The sequence below is a fragment of the Paramormyrops kingsleyae genome, chromosome 25 (assembly GCF_048594095.1).
Source record: "Paramormyrops kingsleyae isolate MSU_618 chromosome 25, PKINGS_0.4, whole genome shotgun sequence".
NCBI lineage: Eukaryota > Metazoa > Chordata > Actinopteri > Osteoglossiformes > Mormyridae > Paramormyrops > Paramormyrops kingsleyae.
The window spans coordinates 3,055,509-3,074,215 of record NC_132821.1 but is presented as its reverse complement, the minus strand read 5'-3'; the positions used below and the strand labels follow the sequence as shown (position 1 = coordinate 3,074,215).

Sequence of the window (18,707 nt, the reverse complement as noted above, 5' to 3'; positions counted from 1 at the left end):
ATTTTTTGAAATAAGAATAAGACACGCTTTGCTCAGTATTGAAACATTGTCTCTAAATAAACTGTCCTTAAAATCATCGATCCTTAATGCAAACTGCAATGCTTATAATAAGACATTTATTAAAACCAAGTGGTTGAATAAAAAACACAATCAGTAGGGTAATAAACTGTTTTATTAGAGACATGGAACACTTGCTCATAAAGTAATTGCATTCCAGTAATGCAGATAAAGACAAGTATGGCAGTGTCATAGACTGTAACTAAATGTGTTCCTGTAATTTAAAGATTACAGTTCAATTTGCACAGTTCTGGAAGTTACAGTTCAATTTGCACTTGGTTTAACAGAGAACATACTGGAGCTTTAAAACTGGGCCATGTTCCTAAACAAGTTAGGTTGTTTTCATTTTTAACAAACAATCAGTACCTGCTGGTTGAAATTAACCTTTTTAAAGTGGGAAAACCACACTTCTCACGAATTAAAAACAAGTCACGTACATAAAATACATTAACTAAATTAGAATTTTATTGTAACAATATCAAATAATAATCACAAAATCAAAATGAATTACGAGATGTTGTTACATTGCTGCAGGTGACGACACTGAAAGCAACTCAAAGCATTACGCACATCTGAATATGTTCGTCGGAGACTTGCACTCAGGGCCAGTAATGGATGACACTGCAGTTGTGACCCGCTGGGCCGGCTACTTTGAGCAGTTCTTTAAAGCTGACCCTCCGCTCAGCTGTGAACCACCCAATCTCACTGAGATCGCATGGGTGATGAATCAGCTGGAGGTAGGGAAGGCCACAGGAGACGCCTTCCAGACATGACGTTTTAGTGGATTTCATTTAAATTTTCTGGAAGAAAAAGGCCGCTCACATTTCTTTTCCCGGTTTCTGCTCCTCAGTCTGGCAGCGTCCCCTCCTCCGCCATCACAATTTCTTCCCGCCGCTCTCGTCTCAGCGCTAAGCTATAGAGTTTCATTTATTATTTTTAATACCTATTCAAACCAGCTGACATAATTTATTAGGACACACAATTTACCTTGATTTCGGCTTGCCCAAATATTTCTACTCAGGATTAGTTTGATTATGTCATTCTTCATTTAATGGGCATGTGTCAGTGTCTTGTTTCCTCATGAGTACCTTGCCCAAGAAATTACTCACCCAAAAGCTACTGCTAGGCCGCAGCAGCCAGCCAGACCCAAAACAATCACTGCAGCAACAAATGCAGCAAGCAGGTCTTTGGGAAGTTCAGGAGGGAGGCTGCCGCTGTCGTCGGGAGGAATCGTGGGAGGCGTGGGCACAGGTGTGGTGGGGGCTGAAGGTTTGACTGAGAAGAAACAGAGGGGACACTACTGTTGGACAACCACTGCTTTAAAACTGGGCCAGATGCAGTTTCAATGTAAACAGGATGGAAACCTCACCAGTCAGCCGGTATTTCAAGCTGGTCAAAACCTTGTTCTTGCTATCCAGTAAACGGCACTGGTACACTCCTTGCTCGTCCAAGTTTATGTTATTTAGCACCACACTTGAAGAAGAGGTTGCTGAAAACACCATAAACTTGCCGGCAGGATTTGAGTACTGAGAGACATAAAACAATAAATAAGAAAAACACTAGCAAACCTCGACAGCCCGATGTGCCCATACATTTCAGTAATACTGGTTTGCTAAATGTTTTTATTCAACCAATGTATCTGCACCTTACGTTTTTATTGTCAGCCAACTTGTTCTTAAGTTCTATTTCACACAGATAGACACACACACAAATGGATGATATAAGAAAGACACAGTGATCATTTATTGTGAGTCTTACCCGGGAGAACTGATAGACCTTGTCTCCCTCCACCAAATTGTGCCAGGGAAAAGAGCAGTCCAGGACTGCAGAGCTTCCCTCCTCGGCTTCCAGGTGGCGCTCTGACCAAGGTGGAGAAAGAAAAATTAATACTACCCTGCTGGTGATGTGCGGTAGCAAACAAAAAAGAGGAGCAGAGCAGAAAGGAAGACATACTGTGCATTTGTGTATACAGATATGGACAGACAGACAGACAGATGGATGGATGGAGAAGTGTCACAATCACTCACCACCACAGGTATTCCGGTCGGGTGGAGAGGGGCAGGTGCGTATCTCAGAGGCACAGGTGTAACAATTGATTACTCTCTGATACAGCAACCCTGAATGGGGGGGGTGGGAGAGAATCACAGGGAAGAAAATATCCAGACATAGGAAGAAAAAAATGACAGCTTTGAATACCTATGGAGCTCTTCTCTTATTGAAGCAAGATTCACAAGTACAGTCTGACACACATATAGGGAAAACAGATAGCATAAAGCCTTTGCTGAATGAAAAAGATAATTAAAAAAGCCTTACGTACCACATTTGTTTGGGCAAAGACCTGCAAGAAAACCAACAGGAAGTAATGCATATGTCATTTCCGGCTGACACTAACAGATTGCAAACCGTTATTTATAACATGAGAGCAAAAGTCTGTACCTGTATGGACAAAGGTTTCTAGATTCTCCTGTAAAATTCTTCTCCCTTTGTCCATCATGTCTTTGGTGACATTCTCTCGGTCTTGTTCTGGGCAGAGAAAATTCTTTATTGTTAGCATGTCCATGTACAAGTACACAGTGCATTGACATCTGGTTTCCCTTGGGTCCCCTATGGTGCTACACACAAATACAAACACAATAAATGCATGTATGACATCAACAACACAATACAATATAAATAGTGGACAAAACTATGTTTGATTTTGTGCATGTATGCAGTATGGTGAAAATGTGCAGTGTGGTACATATATTTGTTTCGCTGCCACAAATTCCCACATGTGCATGTGTTTGAAGAAGCTCCAGAGAAGCATCATACATGCGGGCTGGGGTGCAGTAAGGGCATTAATAACTCCACAATAGGCTGCTGTGTGACTAGTGAACTGTCTTACCAGTATGGAGAGAAACGTCATGAAGAAGCATGGCGACCTCTGTCCGATATTCCTTACTTGCCCTGGACAGTGTGGTGGCATCTTGGACAAATGTAATAGGTCAGACACCATTAGTTATTGTACCACCAGTGCAAAACCAAGCCCAGATACGAGTCATTTATATTTTACAGATGATAAAAAAACATATTGTTTAGTTATTTAACTACGCATATGAAATTATTAGGATGCTTTATCATTGTTGCTTGTCGATAAGACAGCACACACACACACACACACACACACACACACACACACACCTACCTATTACTCCATAGGAGTATCTGCTGCTCTTTGCAAAGCTGTAATTTAAATAACGCATTATTTCATCATCATCCACTGATGCATTGGAGAATGCTTTCAAAAAGTTGTTATGCATTAGCTGCACCAGTGGATCACACTGCAGGCAGGTGTGGGCAATGGGAAGCAAGCACTGGAAAAGGCAGAGCCAGACAAGCACAGTCGGAGCCATCACGACAACAGAGATAAGCATCCAACAGTGATAATTCCGCAACTCTGCATGCGCCTTAGAATTTATAGAGCTACTGACTACGTAGCTCTACACTTTGTGTCGTAACCATCTCCATGGAAACAGAATTCAGGGGGACAGATTGACGTGCAGCCGTTCCAGAACAGACGCAAGTCTGACGTATTTTTAGGCGGTTTGTTTACATTTCTCAATATCCGGGGTTTCTGAGAAAAGTAATGAAATTTCAGGAAGTCAGTGAAAATGACATATGTAATGTAAAACGATTATTAAATAAGCTTCTCGTTTTGTCGGATGAGATGAATTCTTTGTTGCTCCTGGTATATTTCGACGAATTTTAATGTTTCACACAGGAGCAATTAGCATGTTGCTAACGTTTTGCTAAAGGAAGTGAAGAATAAAACCTCAATTCACAGATTTCCAAACATCACTCCCAGTGGCTGCATGTCTAGCAGCCTCTGATGTGAGGCAAGTTTTTTTGCCGGACTTCGTTATCCTGAAGTAGGCGTATCTTTGTCATCTTAATTATTGTATTTAAAATATAAATACAATTTATTGAGATTCCTGCTTGGCTCTCAGCGGAGGCGGACGCACTTCTCTCCCTCTCCCTCCCCTTATCTTCCCTGCTTTGCTTCTCTCGTCTCGTCTAGTCTACTGTCTTACTGTCATACTCGAGAGACCCTCTCAGCCCTGCTCTTCAAAACTAAGGAAATTATGGATTTGATCAACTGGTCTCTCAATGCAATTGACACCATCTTCTCGCAGAGGAGCGCAGGTTCGGGGGAACCTGACTGTCCTGCAGGAACGTACGCAGCTGGCTACACGATGGACGGATGGGAGAAGTGGAGGGTCGTGTGTCTGGCAGCTCTTTCTGTGGAGGACGTCGAAGATATCTACCTATTCGGAACCTTGATAACGGGTCTTATGCTGATTGGATTAGGCATCGCCCTGGTTTATCGGAAATTGAAGAAAACGGTGACAGCCGCTCAAAGCCCCACTAGGCTAGCCGGGATGATTGACGGAGTTGGCAGAGCTGTCGGCACTCAGACTTTGGCTCTAGATCGCAAATTGGATACCATCATTGTGACTATGGACCGCAAACTTGATAACATCACGGAGAAGCTTTCGGCTCTGCATAGGAGGGATTGCGGAGACCAGTGTGGACATTAGAGAAGCTACAAAATTTCAGCTTTTCGCCCGAAACCCAAACAACCTAATTATCTGCTTCTGGCTCCCCCTTAATCAGCACGGGCCTTGGCCAAGGCCGTTGCTGAATTCAACAACTCCCCCAGAAGGACAAGGCAGCGAGACTCTCTTGCATCCCTCTCCCCCGACCCCAAGGACTCCCTCCCCCTATCCAACGCCTTCGCCACTTGACACCCCCAACGTGAACAGGCGGGTCGATGACCAGGGCATCGGGCTGCAGGGCCGGATGGTTGTTTGTTCATGCTGGACTACCTCCACTTCCCCATTCCCTTCCCTGTGGCTTGTCTCGATTTTTTATATTGTGTAGTGGCTATGTGCTTATGTTGCTGAGGTGTTTTTTTTTCTGTTCCTACATTATACTCCCTAATGGAGTACAGTCTAGGGCCTGTATTTTTTTTTTACTCGCCTCTCTCACCTCATGTAATCGTTTTCTCTGTTCTTCCTATGCCCGGGTCGCTGCTCGTGCGGTCGACCGGCTGGCTTGTAGAGCTGCTGTCTCCTGACCTGTCTTCCCCTTGTTTGTATGTATAGTCAGGTAGATCTTAACACTGCTCTATGTGCCCTTGAATTGCCCCTCGGGGACAAATAAAGTGTTTGAAATGAAATGAAATAGCGCATATACGATTTGAATCCGCGTGTCATCAAGAAGCATTGAAAGGTGATAAATCAATTTCGTGAAAATTATTAAAAAGTCTTAAGTGATATTTCGAATCATTTTTCAATGACCATAACCTCCGAGATGACTCCGGATAACTCGCGACCCTGAATAGGATAAGCGGTTACAGAAAATGGCAGGATGGATGGATCAACACTATTACCTAAATATCACATATGTTGAGTATTAGTTTATATTTCCATCATTTAAAATTAATGCTATCCAGTTGACATGGTGTTTTATAACTGATTCACTCTGAACTATGAAGCTTGGCGTATTTTACGTTTGTTTCAGCCATATTTATATCATTTCTAATCAGTGTGATCAGGAAAATTTTGAAAAAACAAATAGTACATTTCCTTAGTTTTTTATTTTTCTTTGTCCTACGGGCATAATTACTCACGGCCGCCGTCAGTGACACGTATAAGTTCATGTCACCGTCATAGCTCTCAAGTCTCCCGTTTTGGCCGGGAAACTACCGTGTTTTACCCCTCTTTCCCGCCGTCCTCCCGTATTAGTATTTTCCTGTAAATCTCCCGTATTATCATTTAAAAAGATTCCTCTGCCTTAGGGCTGCAATAATTCATCGAGTAATTCGAATAATTCGATTACAAAAAATCCTCGATGCAAATTCTGTGCTTCGATGCTTCTTCTTCTTCTTCTTCTTCTTTGGAGTTTAACGGCGGCTTGCATCCGTCAGTGTTGCACTACCGCCACCTTCTGGACGATTCTCCTTCGTAGTTTCTCCCCTCCATTTCCAGAGCAGTTGCTTCGATGCTTCGTGTAATCCGCACGACTATGTACCGCTTAGTGATCAGCGTGTTTCACTCGGAGGATTATTACTGTCGCACAGTGTGCTTACGCTGTGTTACGTGTAGCAGGTTTGATTCGTTGGCGCGTTGGTGGAAGACGGAAATTCAGAGAAAAAGACAAAAAAATTCTAAAGTTTGGGACCACTTCAAACAGAAGAAAAGCGAAAATAATGTCCATTGTAAAAAAGAATTAGCTTACCACAATAGCACAACGTCTGTGATTCAACATCTCAACAGAAAGCACCCAGTCTATGCATCCATTCCACAGAGCGGAACCAATACAAGGTAAGCGCGAGCGTTTCACATTTGCGGCTAAACAAAGACCTGCGATAGAAACGTATTTATGGACATATGTGTGAATAAAAAAGTATACCAAGATTCAGCCCAAGCAGTCCCTATTTTTCCTAAACAAAAACACTGATAATACAACAGCAGTAAAAATGATGCTGTCGTAGTTTAATTAATATGGAACTGGAGCCTGTCTATACACTGCCCGATCGGGCAGCCACAGCCCGGTCTACACGATACGTCATATTGCGAGTGGCAGAAGTGCCATTTAAACTAATACAGGTGTACGTGGAAACCGGGTATTCTGATGAAAAAACATTTAAAACAGCATCATTTACATACAACAGATTTTGGTGAATCGTTTAACTACAATTACTTATATCCGTTTATACACTAATAATGGCAATTATTCAGACAAAAACTTGACCATTGTCTGAAAGTCAAAATAGTAAGACTTCCACTGGAATATGGTGCAGCCTTAGTTTGTGGAAGACAGACACAACTAAAGACATGAGCATAAAATGATGGTTGTCAATTTCAAACTGTGTTTCCTGAATGTCCTCCTTGAGAAAAAACACATCATCTGAACCAACCTCAGCCTGAACAAACTGATTGATCAAAAATACACTGACAGCTTGCCCTAATGTCGACTGTCGGATAACACGCTCAGCTACTTTGACCACCTTGACTATACCCTCAGAAGGAGTCATCAAACCTCCATTGTTTTTTAATGTGAGCAAGTGGTAGCTTTGATCATATGATGCCGGTACAGCATCTGTTACCAAACTAGCACGGCACACATCACAGGACAGCTTTCTCAAGATCTGTCGAACGACAAACCCTGAGATGTAAACAAGGGCATTTTCCACGATGCCACCTAAGCGGGTTGGTAAGTAGCTATGGTGTATTAGGATGAATTCGCGGACGATTACGTCACCCACGTGACATGGAATTAACTTTACTATAATATTCTGGAAAGTTGTAATTGTGGATTAATTCCGATCGCGTGTTGACTGATCGTCCTGAAATTCAGATCAATCGTCCATGATTCACCCCGAATGTTACTAAACTGCACGAACATGTTATTTACCGATCCCCTGTAAAACCTAATTTTGCCATAAATAACTTGGGCTCATAAAGGGAAGCCAGGATGCTCATCTGGGCCATTAGATCGGCATGCAGGATGCTTATCTTGGTTTCGGGAGATAGGGTGGGGGGTCGGTATACAGCACACTGTATTGCAGTGTTACTCAAACTTTTTCAGACCAAGGACCACTTTCTCAAAAAAAATCCTTGTTTCATACTATCTGTGTATTTTTTTTAGTTAAAGTTCAATGCTTTTACTGCTTTTTGCTTCTTTTCACTTAGCCTACTGACCTGACAGCGGATGTTGTTTAGGAGACGAAATTGGCGGGGTTGATAGGCAACAATTTAGGCACTGCCAATTCAGATTTATTTTTAGCCTACATTTATTTTTATACATTTTTTAAAATAAAATGTATACATTTTTCTTCCGAGAATAAATTCGCTTTACCCTTCAGTCAATGTTAGGTTAGGTATTTTTTTTTAGAGATGATATCACTTCACGGACCACTTGAGGTCGCTCACGGACCACTAGTGGTCCGCGGACCACACTTTGAGTAACACTGCTGTATTGCCTTTAGGGGGGAACAGGGAGGCATTGCGCAAGGACGCCTATTGTAGTATGTTATCGCAAGCAGCATCACTCGGACAAAAGGGGCAATTGGAGCACACTATATTGCCTGGGGGGAAGGGGTGAGCCTGGCCACATGCAACTCTAAATTTAGTATAAAGGAAGGAGGAGATCCCAGTACTGATCGGAGTTCAGCCGTGGGATAGAGCGCGCATCGCCCGGCACTTTCTTGGAACTCACGTGTTGGTCTCCTGCCAGGACTGAAAGGGCTCCCCAGTCCATGAAGGTGGGTGATGATGGCACGTCCGAGTGTAAATAGCTTTGCAACTGCTTATGCTTTCCCTTGATTGTTGCGAGTAAATTATCGGCGCTTGTGATAATATTTCGTAAATTTTTATGTTTCCTTGCTTCTTGTATGTGTAATTGCTTCTTTTCTATATATATTCATACCTTTGCACCTAATACTATTAGCTATAAGATATATATTATTTGATATCCGTTGTAGTACGAGTTGTTTTGCATTGCCTTCAGTATGATAGCTCAGTATTGGTGTTAATGCGAGATCATTTTGTATTACTTATTAAAGTGTATTTGAGTGAACCTAAGCGTGCCTGTTTGTTCCTTCGAGAGCCCTATATCCCTCTCTCATCCATTTTAAGACATATGGTCACACACATTTGCAAGGATGTTTGCAAAAGGAGATCTTCTGCTGCTGCTGGTGTAGAAGACATCTCAACAGCAGACAGGGAGACAGTCTCATTCTGTGCTGCCACGTTTCCAGATGTGCTTGGAGAGGCACCACATCGAACCATGAGACAACGGAAAATGGCCCGGAACCGACTAGCTGAAGGGTTGTTATTCCAGTCCCCGAAAACACACATGCAGCACTTTTACAGATCTTTACTCTTTTTCAGATGAATTTCTTGAGAAAGAAAAAAAACTGCATTGCTAGTAACAATTTGGCTTCATAAATTGTACAAAGTAAGAGATTTACATGCATGTCTGTTTGTCCCCACAAAGTTGATCACAGCTGTCAGTCTGAGGATATTATAAAGACGATGCAATTACCATGGTAACACAGGATAGCTGTGACTGGCCACAACTAGGTACCATGGCAAACAAATAGTCTTATGGAAACAGACAGATATACATACATACATACATACACACAAAATGGTGTGTGGTTAAATAAATAAACCTAAATTCTAAAATACCTACCCGATGCCCTGATTGAATTAAATAGGAGCTCTAAGTGGTCTTGACTGAAACGATAGGTGCAGATGTATCGCTGACACTGAAGCAGTTCTGGAATCATCATCATCAGGGTGTCAATGTTGATGATGAACCCCACAACAGATAGGTACCTTCAAAACAAAATGTTTTGTCAATATTATTACTGTAAACCAAGATACTTCAAGAGAGCGTGATATAAGACAACTAGAAAAAAATAAAACAGATATGGCCAAGGTTGAAAATATGAACACCGCCATACATAAGGCATACTGTAGGTGTGATGATGCCACACTGCCAGTATGACACCTCCAAGAACTGGAAAAACAAACAAAACAAAACAAAAAAACAGCAGACTGCAACAACATTAGAAGCAGAGAACAGAGCATCATATGAACTAATGATGCAGCATGCAGGAAAAGAAAACAGAGTAGGATTAGTAATGTAATACGAGTCAAAAGTTTAGACAATTATGCTTTATGGAGCTCTTTTTATGACTAAAACTACAACATAACACAAATGGGGTTATGAAGTAAACAAAATAAGTGTACACAAATCTAAAGAAAAGGAATTCCTTCCAGTAGTCCTGAAAGAGTTCCCATATGTGTTGAGCAATTGTTGGCTGTTTTGAAACATACTTTGTTATAGTTAAAGTTAAATAAAAAAAAATAAAAAATAAACACGAGTTGCATGCCTAAACTTTTGACTGGTACTGTATGAAGATAAATGAAAGCATCAATAGCCATCTCTACAATATTCTTTGAATATTTTGGTCCAAAAAAAAAAAAAATCCATTTCTCCCGGCCTTGAAATAACATCATATGAACTTGATGTCATGAACTTATGAACTCCTCATGAAAAGAAAAGCTTCACTATTTCCTAAAACCTCTTTGATCAATGAAGGGGTGTGCCATCTTTCATCACCAAACTCATCAAGTAGTTCCTGCCTCATAACAAAAACTCTACTCTCTCTGCCCAATTCAAACAGCTCAGTGGAGTTTTGAAACCTTTGGCATGGGGATTGCAACTGTTCATGATGTCAAAGAGCCTGTCAATCATCTAAAAGCAAATATATGTATTATAACAGGAGGAATCTGAATCATTAGCATAAATAACATGTTTCCATGTATCATTAGCTAATTACTAAATTATAGCATCAATGTTTTTCACTATTTGCTTCATGGTTATTAAACTTTGCATGTAACATTACCTCAATGAATTCGGCTGTTGCTTCACAGTGTTGAAACTGTGAATAGCCGAGGTCCCTCAATGTGCGCTGAGCTACTGTCACAGAGCGACTCAGTGTTTGTGCAGCCACGGACACCTTCATTTTCTGTGAATCAAAATTCACATGCTTGTCTGTGATTGTGTTGGCAGCATGCAGCCCTTCTTTTGCTTGGACATCATTCAGATTAACTATGTATGTCCAGTTGATCTGGCTAGTGGTGCTGCTTATTGGGCTGTAGGCCTGCAACATATTTCGTGGCAAGTTCAAGATGTGGCAAGGATCCATCGTCACAAACACCTTTGCACCAGTCACTGGATGTGCAAAAAAAGTTTTTAACGGTTCACCAGGGTTGACCTTCAGCCGGCATCCAAGCTGGTTACACATGCTGACATTGGAGGCATGTCCATCCATTGTAACAGACGCCACTGTCATCCCATGCTCATGCAGTTCCTCCAATGCATGAACAAGTAGCACCTTCTGTGTCTCTGGCAACAGGGAGTTGATCAGGTAGTATGCAGTTGGAGCCTTCCAATGGCCTTATAGGCCAACCACCATAAAAACAAGAGCCTGTGTGGCCACATCCGTTTCATTCACTCCATCCCCCATATCCACAAAGCCAGACATTTCCTAGGTATGTGGATCATATTGGACATGTTTTTTGATGGTCATGGCATCCAATAGAAGACTCACGCGTCTATATTTAGCCGGATCTTCATCATGTTGAGTCCAGGGTTGGTATCTAAAAGAACTTGGTATAATGAAAAAATCCAGTTTAATCCAAATGCCCAATTCAGGATTTTTCGACCAATTAATAATCACTGTGGGCGATAACCATAAGCAACAATTTGATCACATGATGAGGATTTACTTAAAAGGCTTCTATTTATTATGCATCATTATTTATTTATGGTATTGATTAACTACACCACGTTTTACATGTCATGATTAAGGGATAAAAATAAAAGCTTAGAAAGAATACATCAAATGTATGAATACCTTTGCAATGTATGTGGATGTGGGAAATTAAGACAGAGAGACTCTCTGAGATAATTGTAGGCTTTGGGACCATGTAGGTGGAGACTGAGGGCAAACTCTTTCTGATCTTTTGTATACTCATGGCTCTGTTTGGACAGGAGATGCACTGGAAGAGCTAAAATTCAGTTAGCACACACAAATTAGAAAATCCCTTTGAAATAATAATTAGGATGGCTTTTGGAATTTTACCCTTAAGTACATACCGCTTTCTCCATATTTGTATTTTATTTCTATTCTACCTGAGTATAAATCCAGCCTCTCTTTCAGCCCTTCATTAATGAGGTTCTTCTCCCTCAAATTTTGCAGAAGACCACATACTCTGTTCTTTGCACTCCCTTCTCGATCCTTAGCGTTTCTCTTTTCTCTTTCCATGCTCTCCACCCTAGATAAGATTTCATTGAGTCTAGTCCTTAGATTTTCAAGAGATGTAGGCAGCGCATAGGAATGGTCCTAGTAGACACAAGGAGTCAAGTTTATATCACATCAGTCAATTCATAGTTAGTATAACGTGCTGTCTGCTGGTCTGTATTTGTAATCACGTCACCCCAATATAAGGAAATCATGAGTGGATACACTGTACAATGTATTGGTGGTTGTCAGTCAGTTTAGGGAAATTAATGTGGAATAGGTCACTATAAAATAAAAGATCCACTCCCGACGCACGTTATATAGGGTACGATATAAGTGCAGCTTCACTAAGCACATCAAACTGCAGTCTGACCAGGTGAACACACAGTTCACATTAACGTGTGAATTATTGCCGTCTTTTTATGTTCGCATTCGCGTGCATTGCCTAACATTGCCAGTCTGCAGGCGCGAAACGATCTGCTTCTAGACGAAAGCACGCTTTGGCCATGACGGCCTTCCATAACCTCCGCCCCCGATGACGTATTTTTCCCGTCTACGTTGCAGTGAGGTTGTTAACATAACATATGTTCTAGAACCCGGGCAGACGATTCTCATTTCCTTTTAGTAGTTCCTGGAGGAAGCAGCAAGTGATAGCGATGGCCAGTTTATTTCGCTATTTCCAGCCGCGCCATTTGCTCTGCGCAACCGGAGTGGTGCTTGCGGCAGCCGGTACAGCGTACCTTGTGCAGCGACTCAGTAAAAGGGTGGAGCTACAGGAAGGTACCTTGATACTTATAGTTTATATGTGTAATATACAGTGGTACCTCGGTTTTCGAACTTAATCCGTTCCGGACTCCGGATCGAATCCTAAAAAGTTCGAGTTGTGATCGAATTTTTCCCATAAGAAATTATGGAAAACCAATTAATTGGTTCCCGGCCCCCCAAAATTACACCTAAATATATATTTTTTTAGCTTTTAAACACAAAATGAACAGGATAAAACAAGAAGAGCATTTTTTTCTTAATGGCTTCCAAAACGATAAAGATCTTATCCCAACATTACTCCTGTCCTGCCCCGATCGTCCGCTCCTTCCGTGTGCCACGCCCCCTCGTTAACCTCGTGTGGGATCCCCATCTGATCAGCTGTTTCTGATTGTGGTCATTAGTCCTCTGTGTTAAGTCCGCGTTTCAGTTTGTTTCCCCAGTCCGGTCATTGGGTGCGTTCGACTGGCTTACAGCGCTGGCTTAAAGCAACGCATTCGGATCCTGACGTAATGCATTGCGACCTCTCACCCGGCTGCACAAACTGGAACCGCCTCCGTGACGACACACCTTTGCCCTTATTGGCTGGAGAGTTTAGTTACGCGCATGACGTTTGTATCTCAGGCAGTTCCAATGCGTAATCTGCTATTTCTCCCGAATATCACGTAAAGCTGTGAGAACTGGTTTTCAGTTAATTTACCTGGTAAAATAAAGTTTAAATAAATGACATGAATTCTCTAATAATACACGTAAGTTAGTGGTTTATTTATTGTTAGTTACTGTAATGTTGCGCTGCTTTATTTGGTTAATCGTCCAGTCTGTGAAGAAGGCATTCAATTAAGAATTGCATTGTAGTATGACTCATTTCCTGGCATGTACAATTTATATTAGGTCAGCGTTCATGGTTCGACTTCTGATATTCAGATCTAGGTCAAACTGGTTTGTTCGACTTTCAAGAAATTCGAGTTTTAGTGAGTTCGAGAACTGAGGTGCTACTGTATATACAGTACATTTCGCAGTAGATTAAAAAAAAAACACATTTTTACACACGTATGCCCTATACCCTTGAAAGAGTAATAAATAGTATGTCCACAGATCAACACTTAAAACAATAATAATTTGTTTTGATTAAATATATGTTTAGTAACATATCACTTACACTTAACAATGGCAGTGCCCAGGGAACCAGAGGAGCCGACCAAACCCTGCACATCGCCCAGCCCTGCCGGACACACAGCGGAGCCGCCAAGGTTGAACAAGCCACGTAAGTGTCCCCACCACTCCCATCCAAAGGCCTTTCTCATGTTATTTCCCAGGTTTCCCATTTTTATGTAATGTAAGAGATGCTGGTCCGGACCAATAAGTAGATAAGTAAGCTATCCAGTGGATGGATGGATAAATTCTTTGATCGTCTTTAGTTATTCTGGTAGTAATTGTTGATCTTCAGATTTATGAATATCAAACAGGAAAGTAATTACTTCCCTTTTTTTCTTGCTAAAGCCTTTCCCTGGTTCGGAATGGACATTGGTGGGACCCTTGCGAAACTAGTCTACTTCGAACCAAAGGACATCACAACAGAGGAGGAACAGGAAGAAACGGAAAACCTTAAAAACATCCGCTCCTGTTTGACCTCTAATGTGGCTTATGGCTCTACCGGCATCCGGGATGTCCACCTGGAAATGAAGGGTCTGGAGCTGTGTGGCCGAATGGGGAACCTGCATTTCATTCGTTTCCCCACCCAAGACCTCCCTGCCTTTCTGCGAATGACCCGTGACAAGCAGTTCTCCAGGCTCCATAAAACACTCTGTGCCACGGGTGGTGGGGCCTACAAGTTTGAGGCTGATTTCCAAACGGTGAGTTCAGCTGATGTTTCTGACTCAGATTTTTACAATGTAATGCGATTCACTTTGTCTTTGAAAAGGGGAAATTTCCAGAGGAAATCACAAATCCTATTATCAGTTTTGTTTTCCCCGTAACCCCTTCAGATTGCTGGTCTACAGCTCGTGAAACTGGATGAGTTGGATTGTGTCATCCGTGGGGCCCTGTACATGAACTCCAGTGGACCCTCCGAGTGTTTCTACTTGGAAAATCCAACTCATCCAGAGCAGTGCTTCCTCAAACCTTACCCACTGGAGAACCCTTACCCATTCCTTCTTGTTAACATCGGGTCTGGGGTCAGCATTCTCGCAGTCCATTCCAGAGATAATTTCAAACGTGTCTCTGGAACAAGGTGAGCTAGGCTCTGATGATAATTTTTATATCTTCTAAAGCTAACATTGATATAACAGTTTGATTAATGTCTGGCTTTCAGTCTCGGTGGAGGGACTTTCCTTGGGCTGTGCTGTCTGCTGACGGGTTGCTCCACGTTTGAGGAAGCACTGGAGATGGCCTCACGTGGGGACAGTACACAAGTAGATAAACTTGTGCGGGACATATATGGGGGCGACTATGAGAGGTTTGGTCTCCCAGGCTGGATTGTGGCCTCCAGGTAGGATGTGGTCATATAATATAGTGTAAGTCAGCCTAGAATGAGCCGCAACCCCGGCCCTGATACAAGGCTTAAAATTGTGCTCAAGCAATGTAATACTGTAAGAAGTCACAAGAGCAAGGAAGGATGCCTGGAGGTGCTGGGTGCTGAGTAATCTGAAAAGCAGCTGTCGTTCAGTAACCCTCAGTCATATTTAAACCTAGATGTATTAGCAATAACCTGCATGATACCTGATGCTGCAGGATTAACCAAGACATGTCAGAGAAGAAAAAAATATGGTTTATTTATTGCTGTGTACTCTTTGTTTCAGTTTTGGAAACATGATTTATAAAGAGCAGCGCGATTCAGTGTCCAAAGAAGACCTGGCCAGGGCAGCATTAGTTACCGTCACGAATAACATCGGCTCCATCAGCAGGATGTGTGCCTTGAATGAGGTAAGCCTTTGTCACAGCTTACACACTAGGGTGGGGTGAAAAAATCAAAATTTCCAATAGCAATTTCCTATAGTGCGGAAAAGTTGTCACTGGACCTCGTTATTAAACGTGCAAAATATCTTTGAAATAGGTTAATATTTTCAGGCTCTGCAACGCGATCGAAGTTTTCACCTGTCACATCAATGCGCAGATCCACGCTATGTATCATCCATATAACGCAATGTAAATTGTTACAATTTAATACAAGAACCTAACAATCAGTCAGTGACAATGAATAAGTGGGGAACGATTCATTCAGAAATGTGGAGCATGCTTACACTGACATACTGGCAATATACACTATCCATTATCTATACCATCCATCCATTATTTATACCGCTTTATCCATCTGGGTCTTACCAAAAATATTGGGACGCCACTCCAAATCATTGAATTTGGGTGTCCCAATATTTTTGGTAATATAGTGTATCTAACCATTTTGACTGTCATGCTTAATACTTTTCAATTTGGTGGCACTGAGGAACAATTTTACATTGCATTTTGATATGGATGATACGTAACATGGATCTGTGCATGACAGGTGATTAATCGTAATGCACGTAGAGCCGCAGAGCGACGTTATGTATGTGTATGGCTGATACCCGGTAAAAATCTGCGTTACCTGAACGTTGGTATTTTGTAGTGATTATCACCTGAAAATATTAACCTTCAAAATTTCAAAGAAATTTTGCACGTTTAATAACGAGGTCCAGTGACAACTTTTCTGCACTATTGGAAATTGCTATTGGAAATTTTGATTTTTTTCACCCCACCCTAATACCCACAAACTGGTATTTTGTAGCGATTATCATGTTGTGAAAGTGCACAAACACAACTTCGATGAGTATAGATAATGGATAATGTATACTGTCCATTGATGTGACAGGTGAAAACTTCGATCGCGTTGCGGAACCTGAAAATATTAACCTATTTCAAAGTTATTTGGCACGTTTCATAACGAGGTCCAGTGACAACTTTTCCGCACTATTGGAAATTGCTATTGGAAATTTTGATTTTTTCACCGAACCCTATTACACACACCGTGCCTGTGTACTCTGTTCACATATGATTCACATACGTGATACAGAGTGGGATGAACCGCATTACTAAAGAAATTTCCCACTATGTAGAGCAAAACCATACCTCCAGAACAAAGACTTCTGGCTTATCCCTACTAAACAGCCCTGCTCTCTGTTTTGTTAAGATATTAAAAATTTCTTACTGTGTTTTTGTGTCTAGCAAGTCTCATAAGGCAGTTTCTCTGTAATGTCTCCCATGATGCAAAACCCAAATTCCAGTAGTAGTAAAGGCCTTTCCTTCATGCTGTTCAGTGACCACTGGGGCAAGAAGTATATTTTTGTTTTAAAAGGGGGAATTTGTTTAAAACTGCTTGCTAGCTGCTTTCTTTATTCTCTGAAGAACATCGAGAGAGTGGTGTTCGTGGGCAACTTCCTGAGGGGTAACATGCTGTCCATGAAGCTGCTGGCCTACTCTATGGAGTACTGGTCTGCTGGACGATTGAAAGCACTGTTTCTTCAGCATGAGGTATGAGTCATTTTAACCTCAAGCCTCCCTTAATGTTTTGTAATAGCCAGAGGTGGAAATTTCAGGTCCAGAAAGTAAAAATCCAGACCTTGATTTTGTTTCAACCAACCAATTGTGTATGAAGAGTCAATGTCACAGAGTACTCAGCTGGTTGGTTGAAACAAAATCGTGGTCTGGATTTATACTTTCTGGATCTGAAATTTCCACCTTTGGTAATAGCTAATGAATGTTAATGGCCGCTAGCTTATGAACTTTTTGTATATGCTGCTAAAGAATCAGCCATTTTGTTGATGCACAGTTTTTCATTTCGTTGTTCATTTTTTTTCCTCATTAAGCAGTTATTTGCTTGGAGCACCACATAATGAATGTATACTGTTTATAATGTGTATAATGGTTTTTATTTACAGGGCTACTTTGGAGCTGTTGGGTCACTTCTGGAGCTGTTAAAATCCTCCTAAGCCCAGAAGTATAAATGACCAGAGTGATATTCTACCGCCCTCCTGTACCTCTGCAACTCCATGTTTGCCATGTGGCCAGGTAGTGTATTCTAGTGTCTAATTCAGTTACTGTGTATTCTGTTTTTATTTTTGTCTTCTAAGCTTTTCTTTCTAACGTAGGTCCATCCATCCATCCATTAACTTCCGCTTATCCGGAGTTCGGGTCACGGGGGTAGCAGCTTCAGGAGAGATACCCAGACCTCCCTCTCCCTCTAAGGCGTTCCCAGGCCAACCGAGAGATATAATTCCTCCAGCATGTCCTGGGTCTGCCCCGGGGCCTGTAGGACATGTACGGAAAACCTCTCCGGGTAGCCGCCCAGGAGGCATCCGCACCAGATGTCCAAACCACCTCAACTGGCTCCTTTCGACGTGGCGTGACGTGGTCTCGGACTTAGAGGTGCTAATCCTCATCCCCGCCGGTGTGACCTCACCAAACTCCTCCCACGCCCGGCTACCAGGCGCTGGCAAACGGGCCCCTCCCCCATGCCGGGCTCCAGGGTGGGGCCCCGGTGACCCTAGTCTGGGCAAGGGAAACGAGACCTTGATAGAATTCTTTGTCATAAGGGTTTTTTTGGATTGCTCTTTGTCTGGCCCCTCCCCTGGGTCCTTTTTGCCTTAGGAGCCCCTACCAGGGGCTATTGCCCCTGACAACATAGCCCCCAGGGTCACTGAGGCACGCAAACCCCTCCCCCATGATAAGGTGGCAATCCAAGGAGGAACGTAGGTAATGGAGAAAAAGAGAAACAGACCCAAGAAGTTATTTCATAATAAAAACCTTTAAAAATATTTATGAGAGTGTGTTTTACCACTTTTCTAAATGTTTAGTGTCAATAGTAAATTCCATGGTGTGCAAAAAGCTAAAAGCACATGCATTTACACATAGTAGTAATTTGAATTATTTGTTTCTGAATCTATGTTTTTTTTCTATTATAGAAATTACAGCATGGAAATAATTGCACTGTGTTGTGAATAAATGTAATGAAAATTTCTGTTTAAATCAGTACCATGATCGTCCTGTTACT

General features: G+C 41.9%; 2 protein-coding genes across 10 annotated transcripts; one reads left to right on the top strand and one right to left on the bottom strand.

Annotated features, from left to right (window-relative positions):
• Positions 1-500: 500 nt before the first annotated feature.
• LOC140582981 (izumo sperm-egg fusion protein 1-like) lies at positions 501-13,153 on the bottom strand. Of its 8 annotated transcripts, none has more exons than XM_072707521.1 (13): positions 13,038-13,153; positions 11,534-12,022; positions 10,892-11,285; positions 10,520-10,777; positions 9,298-9,443; positions 2,942-3,022; positions 2,494-2,580; positions 2,375-2,395; positions 2,085-2,174; positions 1,816-1,916; positions 1,427-1,583; positions 1,167-1,332; positions 501-970 (listed from the first exon to the last, which is right to left on the bottom strand). In XM_072707521.1, the coding sequence occupies exons 5-13, from the start codon at positions 9,398-9,400 to the stop codon at positions 904-906; spliced, it is 873 nt and encodes a 290-aa protein (XP_072563622.1). In that variant the 5' UTR covers positions 9,401-9,443; positions 10,520-10,777; positions 10,892-11,285; positions 11,534-12,022; positions 13,038-13,153; the 3' UTR covers positions 501-903. The 8 variants fall into 8 exon arrangements, with proteins under 8 accessions (XP_072563622.1, XP_072563621.1, XP_072563623.1 ...); XM_072707520.1 differs by lacking the exon at positions 13,038-13,153 and having other exon boundaries at positions 11,534-11,687; positions 11,812-12,486; XM_072707522.1 differs by lacking the exon at positions 13,038-13,153 and having other exon boundaries at positions 11,534-11,687; positions 11,891-12,486.
• On the top strand, positions 6,200-18,646 carry LOC140582980 (pantothenate kinase 3-like). 2 transcript variants are annotated; one of them, XM_072707518.1, is made up of 9 exons: positions 6,200-6,422; positions 13,857-13,946; positions 14,183-14,535; positions 14,668-14,912; positions 14,994-15,170; positions 15,481-15,604; positions 17,063-17,188; positions 17,596-17,725; positions 17,806-18,646. In XM_072707518.1, the coding sequence occupies exons 1-8, from the start codon at positions 6,389-6,391 to the stop codon at positions 17,644-17,646; spliced, it is 1,200 nt and encodes a 399-aa protein (XP_072563619.1). In that variant the 5' UTR covers positions 6,200-6,388; the 3' UTR covers positions 17,647-17,725; positions 17,806-18,646. The 2 variants fall into 2 exon arrangements, with proteins under 2 accessions (XP_072563619.1, XP_072563618.1); XM_072707517.1 differs by lacking the exon at positions 6,200-6,422 and adding an exon at positions 12,478-12,700.
• Positions 18,647-18,707: the final 61 nt, after the last annotated feature.